Consider the following 15992-nt stretch of genomic DNA (forward strand, 5'->3'; position numbering starts at 1 on the left):
ATTTATAACTGTCCCCGATATTCCACCAATAGTTGCTTAGTTCATTGAAACGGTATTCGTCATAGTCTCTAAGATACCTGAGTGTTTAACCGGAGACAAAAGTAAATAAATTCAAACAATTTATTTGGATGTCTAACAACTTTTTCTTTTGTTCCAGGTTTGTAACCATGATTGATATTCAAGCGGTGACCGCAAATAAAAATAAAGATGACCGAAGACGAGCACAGCACGGTAAGTGAGGATAGTTGTTTTCTATGAGTATTTTCTCTGGGCCCGCTGTGACATCGCTACCTACTTCGGTTCAGCGGACGTTCGGAAATGCATCGGTGTTTGAGCGCGGCGCGCGCGCAGTCACCTGCCGCGGATCTCGACCGCAGCACGCGTGCGCGAACTACAACCGAGATGCCGCGAAACGTGCGTACACAGCGATGCGTCAACTGAAAAAAAATACCGCGAAATTTTAACTTTTTTCTTTTTCTTCAACTCTAGTGAACTGTGTTGCCAGTGCTTGTGTGCTCTTATTTCTTCTTGGGACCACGTTCAGGAATGCATTCTATGCGGTATGATAAAAGATTCACGATTGTGAATTTTAATGTCTCTATTTGGGGAAACAGGTTTATCAAATGCCAATCCATGCATTTTTACAAACTTGACGGAATTTTGATGCATGCGCCGATTTATCAAGGTAGTCGTTGGTGAATTGTGATGATTGGTGAACGTGTGTTACAATTTCCGTGAACTACCCTCGATTTTTCATGGCATTGGTTACTTAATAACCGTTGATAAGTTGAACTATTATCACGATAATATGCTGTGATAGTTGAATGTGCATCAATTAGTCTTAATTAGTTTCGACATTGTGTTGCGCGGTACCTATATTGTTAATTTAATTCTGCATGAATTATTTTTGTGTGAACGAAAAAGTGCGTGCTTTCAAGGACTGATAAAATAGATTGATGGTACGTTCAATTTGCATAATTTCTCTTGTAACTGTATTGTGTTTCTATGTAAAATTTTGAAATCTTCATTTTTATGTAGAACGTAGAACCTGTAGTTTTTGTTGTAGAAGGAACCTGGTTCCTAAATCAATCAGTATTTTAGAATTTGATTATTTTAGCATGTTTAGGCTTAATACGTTGAACTTCTACTAAACTGATAGTTAGTACTATTGTATGTTCAGCCAACCTTTAGTTGGAGACACAGGTTGCGCCACGCAGCCAAGCTAATTTCTTACAATCTTCGTTGGGAACAAAACTAATAAATAGTCTCATTATTCGCAAATTTGCTGTCAATCCCACAAAATATTAGAAATGACCAAATCATATCCAACTTCAGATATTACATTGTTCTTATAAAACCTATTAAAATTTTTGAAAAAATAAGCGTGAAACATCTAATTAATTCGTAATTGTAAGGTCAATCAAACGAGAAGATTGCGACACCGACTTAAACATCTTCTTTTACGAATATAATTATGTTAATTAATAATTATTATACTCGTACTAATTCATCAGTAATCACCACACACGTGGGCAATGAATCTTATATTCTTACTTAGACTATTGGTTAAAGTTCAGAGAAGATAGTTTGTGCTAACCAATTTTTAAAACTTGAGAACAGATGGAAAATTCGTGTTTTATTTTAATTCTTATTAAAGTTGAATTCCCCACTATGAGAAAGATTGGAATTAATCTAGAAGACACCGTTTTTTACTTTCTTCGATCTGCTAATTCTAAAATAATTAAATCATGACAGAAAACGTCTATTGGGTCAGTTACATCTAAAATAATTTGATTCCAGTTAGAAAATTATTCGTTTGCATCAAGCGTAGCATGTGAAATACCTACACAAGAAATGTATAGAGTCGGCTGAAATTTACTTGGTGGTGTGTAATTGTTTCACACCTTGCCGATTGCTCCGTGTTGCGGTTTTGTTTTCGCCATTTTGTATTTTAAATAGAATTTGTTCACAATTGTTTTTTCTGATTAAGAAATTGTAACTTACTTTTTGTTCAGTTCGACAACTATTTTCAAGCATTTAATTATTTAATCGTGCAAAGTGAATTTAACGACTCGAGACACACTCTATTAGTCAATAAGACTCATGAAGTCGTAAACATGTTCGATACAATAATTTTCCGGTTTCCTAGTTACGAGTATTTAAAATGAAAATGAAATTTTTGTTACGCCAGAGTAGGTGCACACGTCTTTGTGCTATTTGTGTCTTACTAGTTTATAAATTCATATTTTGTTGTTGTTTTTTATTATGTTTTACAATCTTATCAGATTTTATTATTATAGTATCGAGAGAAATAAATAAATGTAAATGTTAAAATACTTATTGCACGTGTGAATATATTTTATATGAATCGCCTGTTTATTATCAAAGTTATCTTTGCATGTACAATACGGGGTACGTTTAAAAGTCATGATGTTTGCTACACGGCCTAGTTTTCCATAACATAAGAGCTTTTTTCCCGGAACGCCATAGTTTCTATATTATCTTATCGATCCATTCTTATCTCGATGTTGTTGCAAACATGTATATTGCTTCTAGAACATTAAGGTAATGTTTTCCATTTTTATTCGACTAGAACATTTATTGCGCACTTAGTATAATTTTATAAGTTAGTAAAAGTCTTCAAATTAACTGACAGAAGTTTTCGAAACACCTCGTAATTTGGGAGTTGTCCAAATGTTGAAATCTACGTAGCTACTTTATAAACCTCACCTATGACCATTATGTCGTTGCGGATATTTCCAACAATCCATTAAAGAATAGTCATTAAAAAATTTGATCATTTACTATTGTCAAATCGTAAATATAGATCTTGGCCACCAGTTCGTTTAATTCAAACGCACATGACAACAACAATATTAAAACTACCAAAAACAAGCATTTCCTCCGTGGTGCGGACAATATGCGAGGGAAAGTGAGTTGATCGCGCTAATTACCGGAGCGAGGAAACGTTAGCTAACACGCGTGCGCGCATCGTCGACGTCCATTGACTACAATTTGGTGATGACATTGCAAGGATTAGTATAATGCTCATCATCATCAGGTCATCTAGTGTCACGAACCTCTCCAATTTATCAGAGGCGAATAGAATATTTGGATTTTGTCGATCAAGGCTTGTATGTGTTTCCTTTATTAAACAACATTGCGAAGATCGGTATGCTCATTATCATCAAGTCATTATCATCATTATACAGTCTCCACTGCAGGAGCAAGAATTGTTTTTGTTGAATCCAGTCTTTTCAAAATTAAACAACTCGCAATGGTTCATTTTCTTTCATTAGTTAGTTGGTACATTTTGAAATTATAGCTACCTATTGCTGCTAAACGACATAAACTATTTAGGAAACTATGGGATGTGTCTATGTGTGATTTAAATGATAACATATCACGGATCACGTCACACAACAGTAGACAATATCTATTTACCGCATGTCTGCAATCTTACGTTTATCTCACAAAAGGTGTTCCGCTAGAAAACAAAAAACAAAAGGTCTGCTAGGTAATAAACATTAATAAATACAGACGTAACGTTGTCATATTTAAGTGAAAGCGTATCTCTTAACACTCTTAATATTGTAAGTTTGGTGTATTGGATTCGTTAAAATGGCATGAAATTGCTCTGATGTTGGATCGCAAAAATTTCGACTCTCCGATCGCAATTTCGTAGAAGCGCGCGACAAAAACGTCGTTTTGTGTCTGTTACTGCTCAACCGATCAATTTGGTGATGCGTTGTCATAGTCACTTTATAGAACATCTAAAATAGATATAGAGGTAGTATGTACGGGCACATTTTGATTTTAGAATTCACGTGTTCACTTCTGTCACGTGAATTCTTAAAAGCTCAGTGCAGATCTAATAACTGTGATGTTGTTGTAGACACCTACGAAGGTTAATGTTGCGAAGATTGATGCCATCTCTCTCACAAATTTTCATTTGCCTGTTAGTTACTTTGAGCTTTGATAACGTTTTGTTGTTCTGCTGATCTTTGCATTCTCTTTATCTAGATCTAGGTGATGTCAGTTCACAGTAGACAACATTATTGATTAGATAATTGTGACATAAGTTAAACGAACAGTTGCTGAAATGGAAACCCCCAATATCAACTTTCGCATTCCCAATTACGAATTGCTTATAGACTGGCGCGAAATGTTTACTATACACCTTTATTTACTCGGTTCCGCTAGTATAACATGATTCGATACACTTAATCATTTGAGTTTTAACAGCAGCAGTTTCTATTTCATTCACAGTCTTGAAAGTACGTCCAATCGATTGCGAGATATCGACTTGTTACATCTTACGATTATGAATGACTACCGTAAGTACATTACGATAATTCTATTGTTTATCTCTGTCTTATGGTTTCTCCGTTTTCTAGAGTCTAGCATGACTTTGACAAAGCCAGGTAGATCAGACGTCTTTATGAAATCATTTCGAGCCTTGAACTTTAGCTCACCGCAATTTATAGAGCAGTTGCCGTTTCTCATGAAATATCAAGATGATTTCAATAAAATTATTTCACACAAAATAAAATTAAAGATATTGCTCGTACCTTTATTCAGAAAATAATCATAAACTTAGGTATACGTAAGATAGTATTATTTAACAGTTTGTTGGTCATTGAATAGAAAGCCTATTGCGTGTTTTTAACACATTTTATTGGCTCTCTCGAAAGAAATCGCCAGGATCACCTTTTTATTACAAAAGCTGTGCCTAAAAGCGAACATTTTCTCCGAGACATTTGGTAAAACTCTATCAATATTCATCAGGTGACGCAACTCATTACTGCCCGAAATTCACCGAATGCTCAACATCTTTATGCAAAACACTTTAAATGGGCGAATTATTCAATTGAACACGGCGGTTTCACACATGGATTTGCAAATATAATGGAAACCTATCGCTCAATAAAAAGATAAAAATATTCAAAGGCCAAGAAAACAGATGAATAGCGAAAATTGCAAAACATCTGAAGATCGATTTTTAAATATTGGCAAACTCTTGATCAAAATCTCATCTAGATAACAAATAATGTTAAAAATAATAAGATTAATGAAGACGAAATGAAATGAAATTCTTAATTACAGTGATCGTCCATGCCACACAATATCATATTTGACGTAGTTATTGCAATGCTATTAGGCAATATGTAATTAAAAATGACCGGTAAGGCCACAGTTTTGACTACACTTTGACATCCAATTAATTCGATATTTCGTTAGCTCATGATACTTGTTATCAAGTCTTACGTCCAGGCAGACCCATAAATTTTTGAATCTTATACCATTGTATCAAAGTCGAAAATGTTCTATGAGTGATTAGAACCACATAGGTAATTAAGTTGATATGCAAACAATAATGCACTCTTTTGTAAGAACATTTCGCAAAACTCATTATACCGTTAATTACGGCGTATCGATTGATTGTTATCATTTATTATTGGCCAAGCCGTTACAAATTTACTTGCTTTGGCTAAAGGCCCATTATGATTTCAAAAGGATTTGCCAATTCTGAATGGGTCGCTTTTGACAAATCTTGTCACCACTCGTGCATTAAAGGAAATATTAGATTATTTTTTCAAGGCCACCAAAGAAAAATCGAAAGCGTAATTGTATCTTTACCTAAATATGGTAACACTCCAAAATTATGACCTGACCACAGAATAAATTTCTTGAACTAATGTTCATCCGTGATCACGGATTTAATACAGTTTTGCATACAGGAACTGCGCTGGAATACCGGAGTCTTATCCAAATAATGAAAATGGTATAAATCCCGTTAGTATTAACAATTTAAGAATTGGTGACCATTAACACCTCAAACAATAAATCTATTACTAAAAGGCTATTGATCTCGAAATTGGGTCTACATAATGAGATGTCTGCTAATTCTGTTTTAAATTTTTGAAGTAGTTTTGACGGTGAAATCCTTTTTAGGCTTCTAATGTAATTTATAAGATTTAAAGATAGGCCTCTGTCTGCTTTTTTAATGGCTTAACTTTTTAGAGTTCAAAATAACAAAGTCAACGACTACTTAATTAGTGGAAATTAATACGGTTATGGATTAGTCAGCTCCGATTTACGGTACATGGTGTATGACGTAGGTGGAATATGAACTCGACTATCGAATGTCAAACTTGGATCAAGTGTCAGTGAAGTTCATGCTTAGGGTTGTCACTGTCTTCTTCTTCTTCTTTCATGTCAAACGGCATGCCGCGGCATCACTATTTTTCCGCAACCAAAATTGTACGATTAAACCAGAGACAATCTCTGTGGCTCTCGTCGATTCTTTTCTTCGTTCTTCTCGTTCGGATCCTAAGAGCGTTTTATTCGTATTTCAATGTCATGCAACGAATTAAATCAACGGTCATATTAGGTTTAATTCAGACAAGTAAGAACACCTCAGGTGGGATTAGAACCCATGACTTTTCGCTTGCCAGGAATCTGTCCTGATCGCTACGGAGGCATTGGTAAACCTGTCGCCTTTTAAGTTATTTGTATCTGTAAATGAATAAAGTATTTGTAGTTAGTATTGGTCTCAAGAAGAAGTAATATAACAAACGTTTAACAATAGATGCGTGTATAAAATCAATTGACTCGTCGTAAAATGTGAAAAGGACCCAGATACGATAGCAACATGTGCAGCAAGGATCAGATCAATCACATTCTCGGGAAGATCAATGTGGTAAGTTTATTTTATTTATTTTGCATGCCAGTCGTGTTAACATAGACTCTTAAGGTTCAGTCAAACCAACGCGATCGTACGCGATCAGGCGGCGTGCAGCGATGGCGATCAGACAAATGCATTGATCGCCATCGCTGCACGCCGGCTGATGGCGTGTGATCGCGTTGGTTTGGCCGAACCTTTAGTCTGATCGCTATTGCTGTACGCCGGTTGATCGCGTTGGTTTGGCTTACCCTTTATACGGCCTATTTAACCGATACTATAAACGCCAATGTGCACTCGAATTTAATGGCATCATGTAAGCTTTAAATATGCGCAATAAGTAACAAAAGCAGTCTAAGTTGCGATTACCTATAAGATATATTTTTTAATAAGAAATAAAATGTATTATTTCTGTAATATAATGCGTGTGTTGTTATGCTTCCTAATGACCTACATGGCGTTCAGTATTTTGAATTTATAATACCTACGACATCAATTTAAAAGAACATTGTTTACAATGGAAAATATGTAGGCAGGAACATTAAAGTCAGTATTATCACTAAAAACACCTACTTGAAACATCACTTAAAATTCAATTGATTTTGAAACACTTAAGGCTAATTTCGCAGTGAATTAATTGAACAAGCGTACCGAGTAATTTCAATATTGCATTAAGTTTGTACTGTTCGCTATTGGTAGTAAACTTACTTACTTAATTAATTCCATTGACTATGCTCTACGATTGGCATTTCATGTACTAACATTGAGGTTTTCGGAATTCAGTTGTTTGGGTATGTACTATGAAAGCACTCTATGTAGCAATTTTTTTCTTGCAAAATCGCACCTATTAGTAAATTCTACATTAGATTCCACAGATTTAACTTTATGAACCGTCATTTTGCATTTCATTATGTCACATCACAATGCAATTATTTAGTTTTTTATTTATTTATTTGATTCTATTATTAAAGTCACATTGAAAATAGACAATTTGTTAAGTTATAAATATTAATACACCCACAAATTCGACTCGGAATGTCTTAGAGGCGTAGTTCACCTCTGGCTAAATTATGATTAATAACCGATATTATTATTCAAAAATATTCATGGGTAATTCAATAATGTCGTTTGGTGCAGCCAAAATAATGTCCAACTTGGCAATGAGATGTGGGCTTGAGATACAGTCAGATAACAAAGATAAGATCTATCATTGAACTACTTACATTATTTTTTAAACATCGTTCTTTTTAATTATGTATGTACAGGCGACGGCACGTGGATTCTTGTGCAGTTGTAATAGGGGCGAGTTTGCAACAAAAATGGGTAACCTGATGTGCTGTCGTGTGTACTTAAGGGCTATAAATGCTTTTAGCTATAGATATTGCCGTTAACGCAAGAAGTAGTAAAGATAAAACATTTGTAACATAATTATTCAGTTGTAGTTTTATTTTTTACATGTCTCATTGTTTGCACTGATGCGTTGAATTATTTTATTTACTCCTTAGTAATTTTATGATGAATAAGTTTATCATTTTTAGTGTTGTTTAAAAAGAAGCAGACAAAATAACAATTTTCACCATCCCAATATTCCCAATAGGAATATTTCATAGAATCGCGTCTAAACTGTGAAAAGTTTTCGTAATAATGGTTCTATCGTCTAGCGAAGTAAACTTTAGGTCAATTAACGCCGGAAACTGTACTGATAGCAGAATCGATAGTATTGACTGATTTAGGGTACCTAGATAAGCTATGATACTATCTACGTCGATGCAATCACTATAGCTGCTAGCCTGCTATAATGCGGTATCCGCTTAGCTAGTCTAGATACGTTATCCAGAAGTTCATTTGCACGCCAGTGGACGAACTTTAGAATATATTTTGATAATATCGATTTTTCTACTAGTTATCTGATTTAGGTATTTCCATGTTTCAGAGGCCACTAACCTTTTTTGGCCTAATTGAATAATCTGAGACGCCTTTGGCGATATAATATCGAGCCTGTCATCAAGGTTGTGATCCACCATGCTTACGGGTGTGACCTCACTTGTATTTTCAGGAAATTGGCCTGCTTCAGGTTATGTGTGGTTACTATACGAGCACGTATATTATGTAACAACGTTATTTATTGCCTAGCACCTGTGAATTAGGCCATAATAGTGCCCTGTGGTTAGGCTCCGGTGATGCGTAGGCGGCGCTGTCACTATGATCGATGCGTTACATACTCGCCGATCGGCCTTCGCTCGCTGCTCGCGTTTTGTACATTTTATCACCTGTCACTTGTCAGTCATCCGAAGAATGCAGCCGAACCACGAATCGATGATGGATTAACAACCTTAATCGAGTATTGAGACTCGATAAATACGCCTAAAATAAAGCTAAACTTGAAGGTAAGTTAATTATGCAAAGTGCATTGATTGACCTCGAAACCTTAACCAATTAATCGTTATAAGGAAACTTTACGTAATTTCGGGTTATATCGTTTAACAAGGAAAATATTTAAACCTATGTAACGTATTGGTTGCTGCACTTATGCAAGTTTGTTATATTAGGAAAAGTTAAATCACACGTTACTTAATATTAATGTTTCAATTAGTGTTATTTTTTATTAGTAATTGCTGTTATAAAGTTCCTGAGTAATAATGCGTTTCGTAATAGCCAGATATAATACCGTTTACGTCGTGAAATAGTGAATAAATGACCAAAAGGAGATCAGAAATATTTGTCCTGTCCCGAAGTAGGACAGAATGAATGCAGCGTGCGTGCGCACGAGTCGCAAAAGTCACCGGTCGCGGGTGGCTTTGCCAATGTTGCCTCGGCAACGAACACTTGCACAAACGTAAATAACAACGCTGTCTGAAATGTTAACCACGATTTGTACGGTTAGTCACTTAGAAGGCATTAGAACAGCTTTAGACTAGTGAAGAACGCGGTGCTGCCTCTATCGGTGGATGCGTTAACATGATATCTAGTTCAAAGTTTATTACAAATAGGGACGTCCAGGTCCACAAAGTTATTAAGGGAAGCCCCTGAATGCAGGCCGCCTCCAGCCGGAAAATGTGGAAATTATTGGGTGAGCCCTATTTTCAGCAATGGATGCCCATGGCTGAAATGATGATAAGGAGTGGTTTAGACTTGCATAGGAAATTTTGTATCAATTCGCTTGGATACGTATTGTTAACAGCAAAAAGGCATTTTCAATCCTATTTAGCAAAATATAATGCGTGTAAATATTTATTGCAATCTCATTTATCAATCAATCTTTATGTCTTAATATAATTCTGGAGATTTGTACCTAGTTGTGTAGGCTTACTTTGACGGCTAGTTAGTACCAAGACAATGTTGGTCGACCATTGAAATTACTAATAAAATATGGAGTGGGTTGTTTATTTGAAAAGGAGTTCATATTTCAGTCACAAAATATAGTTTAGTAGAAGTTTTGTACTTTAATAAATATACAATGTGTCTAAGTATCTATTTTTAATTTAAAAAATCTATCCTACAACAATTTTCGCTAAGTTTTTGCTTAACTACGTGACGGCTAAATGTCACTGGCACGTAATCTCTCACGTATACGGGAGTGACACTTTTGTGCCTTTGCGGTCACCACGTCGGGGTTCTACTATACCACTAAACTTTCGATGTATCAGTCGACTATCTCTCTCACTTTTGGCAGTATACCAAGTTAGTTGAGTACGAGAGTTAAAGCCTCATATTGCGAAACATTTTCCTTGATATTTACAAATATTATTTGAGTCGCAAGCGTCTAAACTAAAACGAATTTCAGTGTAGTTCTTATCATTTGTCACATTGTACACCCACACAAAAGATATGCTTCGTCCTTCAGTGGCGGGGTCCATTGTGGTGTCAAACTCGACGCTATCAGGCATTGATCGATACCGTATCGTTGTGGTATCGTGGCTATTGACCGCTATTAGTCATCAGATATTAGGTACTTATTATCGGCATGTAGCATTAATGTGATTGCGCTAATACATGTACTTTGTTATGTGCGATTAGATATTAGAAAATAGTTTTTGTCACTCACTGATTTCTTTTTCCTAATCGTGCGTGACATATTTTCTTTTCTCATTGGAATATTTTTGATAAAAGTGAAACTACTCCGTGAAAATCGGAACAAAACTTTATGTAGATCATATTTCAGATTATGCGGGCACTACAGTGAGCCCGTTATAACAAATGTATGCCAATGATTAACTAATTACCAGCATTTAACGGTATGTTAGCAAAGTCATAATAATTTTAATTTTGCGTTTAATTGAGTTAAGCAATAGGACGTCAGTTAAATCGTGATTACCTACTTATTGAAATGTTACATATCATATGAATATTATAATCAGTGATAGAAAACATGATTAATTTAATGGGAAAAAAGTCTGAAACAATTGACCTTATTCAAGAGCATTAAAGTATGTATATGGCTCAATATGCCACTTCGCATTAAGTAGTAGATGAACTCTAAAGAGAAGGTGAACATGACTTCATATGTTTCGAATTGAAAATAATAGTATGTTAAAAATAACCACATTGCGGTTTTGTTAGTTTCACTACCCTAAATCACGCACAGACAATAAAACGTGCAAAATATTTGCCATCAACAAAAAAGTTGTATTTCCTTGAACTCTGACTCATGAACTCGCAAATTCTCAGGACATTTATCTCGGTTTTATTTTTAAACAAAAGCCAGTCCGTTTATGGCAATGGAACCTTCCCGAATACTTATTTGGAGTCTCGGAAGACATTATGCAAAGTGTATTGCTGACATTGAAAATTTCGACGCTTTTACTCGGCCTCATTGCACTGAACGTGTTAATTAAGTCTTAAGGCTGGCTTCGGATTCTTTTACGAACTGATTGCTTCATTATTATTGGAATATTCTAAAATTAACAGTCAAATGAACGTCTTGGTTAACATGTAACTATTTCAACGTAGCTTATTATAAGTTTATACTTATTTAAATTTCGTATTTAAAATTAAGCGTTCGGGTTCTTTAACGGTTATTTTTGTCGGCGGCTGTTAATTTGTAAACAAAGAAAGTCGTCTTACCGATTTAATAGAAGTTTCACGAGGAAACTTATTTTTAATTGTGTAAATTTAATCCCATAATGAAATAAAAAACACTTTCTCGGTATAATATTTTGACTCTTTTAAAACGGATTTACTTGATTACATTTTTGTATGATTGCTTTTTTACCAAAGTTACTTACAATGAGAGTGAGAATCAATACGTATCATTAAAGAATCATTGCACTTTACCCGACGCTAACAATAGTCCATATAATTGCATAGGAATTCTAAATAATAAATCATTCGAAATAAAGACTCATCCATCTCACCGTACAATTGCGATTGTCCGCTCGCACTTATTCTGCATACACAAACAAATCTTTCACAATACTGGTAATAACAATCTTGGTATGTCTGACGAACCATTAACTTAAATTATGATCTCTTTCTCACCTATGTTAAGTATACGGGACATCCTGTATAAAAGAGATTTGGAAGGGCAATCATTATTTTATGCACAGCGGAAGATAGGCCTCCCCAAATGATTTGCATATGACTGGTTGGTAGCGGCGGCCCGCATTTATCGCCTTCCAAAAGATTAGTCCCCTTTTTTCAGCTCTTTGATAGCTTTTCACTAACATTAGGTAATAGGCCTTCTTTTAGTTACAACTGCTTTTTGCTAGTAAATGTTATCAGAGTTCTGTGCACGTATTTAGCATTACAGCGCGTTATCGCTATCGCATTGTATCGGCTACCGTGCCCGCGGCGCCAGACGCGCTGTCTTCGGGATTAGTGCTGCATTGCACGTTGTTATCGATCTTTTTATCTTGCCCTTAGGTCATGAATGAATAGACGGAAATCTTTTTTTGATTATACCCTGCCCTTAGGGAAGGAATAGACGGAACTATTCTTCAAGCAAAGACTGCAGTTTAGGAAATGTCAAAGGAAATCAATATTTAAACTTGAACGTTCATTAAAACGTTTCAAGGAATGGTATAATATTTTGTTACGCTTTTCAAACGCTCCTACTATTCACATAATGATGCTAGGTAGCAGCGAATAGGGAATGATTTTTCTAATCGGTCACAAACTATCTATTGAAAAATCCATAATAGCGATAAGTACCTACTTAGCTACAATTTAGAGTTACTAAGCAGCCTGATATTTTTAGTGCCAACTGCAACACTATTAGAATACAATCAACTGCCCTCGAACGTTATGTTAACATTTTATCGATATGGTAATTTGGCGACTGCGTTCAGCATTAATCTGAATAACAATATTCAAAACATAACAATGCAGAATTCCACGGCGATAGAGCCTCCGTTTCTTGGAAAACTTGGCTCAGGCATCGTCTTTGACAGGTTTCGTGCTGCGATAAACTAAAAACTTTTCCAACAAGGTAAAATAAGGTAAAAATGATTTCGGAGCTTGTCAGTTTGCTTTCATTTTTAATGAGTTATGTTTTGGGAGGTTGTTTTTTAGTTTTCCTACTGTTACACTTTCAAAAGGTAAACTTGTAAAGTGAGATTGAGTTTTGGCCGAGGGAGCTTTCAGAAATAGCTTGATAAGTAAATTAAAGGAATGCTATAAATTGCATTAATAAATTACATTTCCTTAACAATAACTTTGTATGTGTAAGAGAAAGAAAGAAGGAAATGTGTTAATTTGTAAATTATTGTGTGAAAATTGCGTCCCTATTTTTTAAATGTTGTTTTTATCAAGTAATGAGTTCGAAAACAACTACATTTATTTTAATGAAGCTAATAAATGGGTCTTAATTGTTTCATTATACACGTCTTTCTTGATACTATGTTAACATTTTCACACAAATGTTTCTCAATTTACGTAAAACCCGTGCGAAGTATCCATCTGTTCCATTGTTGACGGCAAAAATCCGTTATGTATTTATAAAAACATATCAAAACATGCTTTTTGTGTGTGCCCAGAATTACTAATCGGTTAAGAATATTGGAGTATGTGCCATAAAATACATTTTTACTGTTACACTGCTGATGTGATCGTGATAGCTTCGCAAAAAGGCTTTTTTATTCCCTTCGGATTGATGCAGACGGAATACAAAATCTGGGTTTAAAATAGTACTTAACGGCTATAAAAGAATCAAAGTTTTATATCCGTGTAGATGCGCATTTAAATTAATCTGGTATTAACCTTCAAAGAAACTGATAGCTTTGTTAATCCTGATAACTCTATCAAAAAAAAATAATAGAATAAGGTTACAGTAAAAATAGAAGTATTTTTGAAACTTTTTACTAAACAAAATAATAAAATATCTATATTAACAAAATATAAACAAGTGAAGTCAATATAAAAATAATAATAAAATAGTAGAACAAATTCCAATCAGCACTTGTCGCAAGTCTTCGTTATGTTCAGGAGGAAGTCCTTGAAGGCACTCACGCGAACAAACATGTCGGGAGCGCCGCGTGCGCACGGGAAGCCCCAAGCTACGATCCCCGTTTGAGTGTTGGTCTTCAGCGATACTAAAGCACTGCCGGAATCACCCTGAATAAAGTAAAAAGTTAAATTATTTCCAGAATCACCATGCAAAGGAGTGAAGAAAGAACAAACAAAAAATGAATCTGAATTTTTCACCTCGGAATAATGGTTTGATCTCGTTCGTTCATTTCAACCAAATAACGTCCACTACTGGATAAAGGAAAGATTTTGCCAACTATCCCTTTTACACTGTGTGGACATTATCTTGTTATGTTGGTGGTTTTTGTAACGGGGTTTTCAAAAAAGTTTTGATACTTACGTTACAAAGTCCGTATCCTTCACCCTTAAGGGTGCAGAGCTCGACTCTTTGGTCCACTGGAGGAATCCACCAGCCAGGAGGCATGGCCGCGCTCACACCATCTGCACATTCCTTCTCACCTATGGTTTTCAGGTAAAGAAGCTGCAGTCTTGTAGCAATGGGGCCCCAATTCTGATGACAAGGAAATCTATAAGTTCTTCCTTGAAGATTAAGATCAAAATATTAGTGTAACCAACCACTCAATAACGGTTGCATGGAATCTAATCAGTAGTTACCATCTTCACTTAATGGGCATTAAATATGTAAGTACTCGTATCTTGAGTGATCTATTGAATAATTTCACGCTCACGTCCGCATTAACCGTACTTCCCGCTTCACGTCGATAATCAAATTAGCGAGAGAGCAAATCTTCGATCTATCAATTTCATACCCAAAGTCTTCCATATCCTGTAACGGAGCTTTTGTCGCCAGCGTCAATCCAGTCGAAGTTCAAGGCAATGATTGCCCATTTGTCACTGGGTGTCAATTTTCCATCGAGGAAGAGTACACCGATGTCATATTTGTAAAGAAAGGCGTCATATTTTTCATGATTGATAAATCCTGAGAATTTCGTTCGGTGTTTAGTCGATTGCCATTCATTGGTTGCATAGACTCCGTGGAGCGTACTGTGGACGGTATATTTTTGTTAAACAATTTAACACCAGAAATCAAGATATAAAAGCGGTATGTAAGTTGCTTGTAAGTAACGTGCCTTAACAGCTGACCACTAATGTCCAGCAATGCCTCAATGCAGTGCGTTGCTGTTAGCACATGGCACTCGCTGATGATAGAGGCTCCTCACATTAGGCTGTTCACCCAGTACCCTGAGGTCAAAGCCATAGAGTGAGGGGCATAACCATCAGGAGCATCTACGCCGCCCACAATGTGTGGATTCAAGTCCATAATCTCGGATTTCAATGGGGAACCTAGACGAAAAAGAAAATAACTAATTTATTCAGGAATCGTGAAAAATCGTCGCTTGCCTCTCTAACTGACGTAACTTTTCAGGCGTAATCGTCAACATTTAGCATAAGTTTCAGGCGTATAGACAGATAGATTCGTCTTGCGAAATTGATTAAGATGGTGTATGTAGATAACTCAGTTTGGAAAAAAATGTCTGATACGTCAGTTAGAGAGGCAAGCGACGAAATATGTGACAATATTACATGAAAACTAGTGACGTATATCTACTCACCATTTGCTATGTGACCAAGAAGTCCAAATAAAATAATACATTTCAAGAAAACCATCTTTGATGCTAAGTGCAATATTAGTAGTTGTTGCTGTTGAGCTAATGTTTTAATGATGCGTTTTGTTTACTTTATAAAGTATTTATACAAAAAATAATTCACCTTCTGATAATTTTCAAAAACATTGAGATTTTATTGCACGACCCTTTAAATCTGATTTTGTCCGTACTAGATAACGAATTAGTGTTGATTTATTGTTATTGTATGCAGTTAT

At 35.5% G+C, this 15992-nt stretch overlaps 2 protein-coding genes across 2 annotated transcripts in view; one reads left to right on the top strand and one right to left on the bottom strand.

Annotated features, from left to right (window-relative positions):
• The first annotated feature begins 317 nt into the window (after positions 1–317).
• The window catches only part of LOC114357380 (uncharacterized), a 33656-nt gene continuing 17981 nt past the window's right edge, over positions 318–15992 (top strand). The window contains exons 1-2 of the mRNA XM_028310981.1: positions 318–560; positions 6545–6703. Of these exons, the coding sequence (XP_028166782.1) occupies positions 6656–6703 (48 nt within the window). The 5' untranslated portion in view covers positions 318–560; positions 6545–6655. The remainder of the gene's footprint in view (positions 561–6544; positions 6704–15992) is intronic.
• LOC114357151 (chymotrypsin-2-like) lies at positions 14038–15838 on the bottom strand. Its single transcript, XM_028310652.1, is given in 5 exon segments — positions 14038–14236; positions 14490–14660; positions 14920–15154; positions 15241–15454; positions 15724–15838. Coding segments are annotated over 5 exon segments (837 nt in total). The 5' UTR covers positions 15779–15838; the 3' UTR covers positions 14038–14074.

The sequence above is a fragment of the Ostrinia furnacalis genome, unplaced genomic scaffold (assembly GCF_004193835.3).
Source record: "Ostrinia furnacalis isolate ACB-3 unplaced genomic scaffold, ASM419383v2 OfSCF0216, whole genome shotgun sequence".
Taxonomy (NCBI): Eukaryota; Metazoa; Arthropoda; class Insecta; order Lepidoptera; family Crambidae; genus Ostrinia; species Ostrinia furnacalis.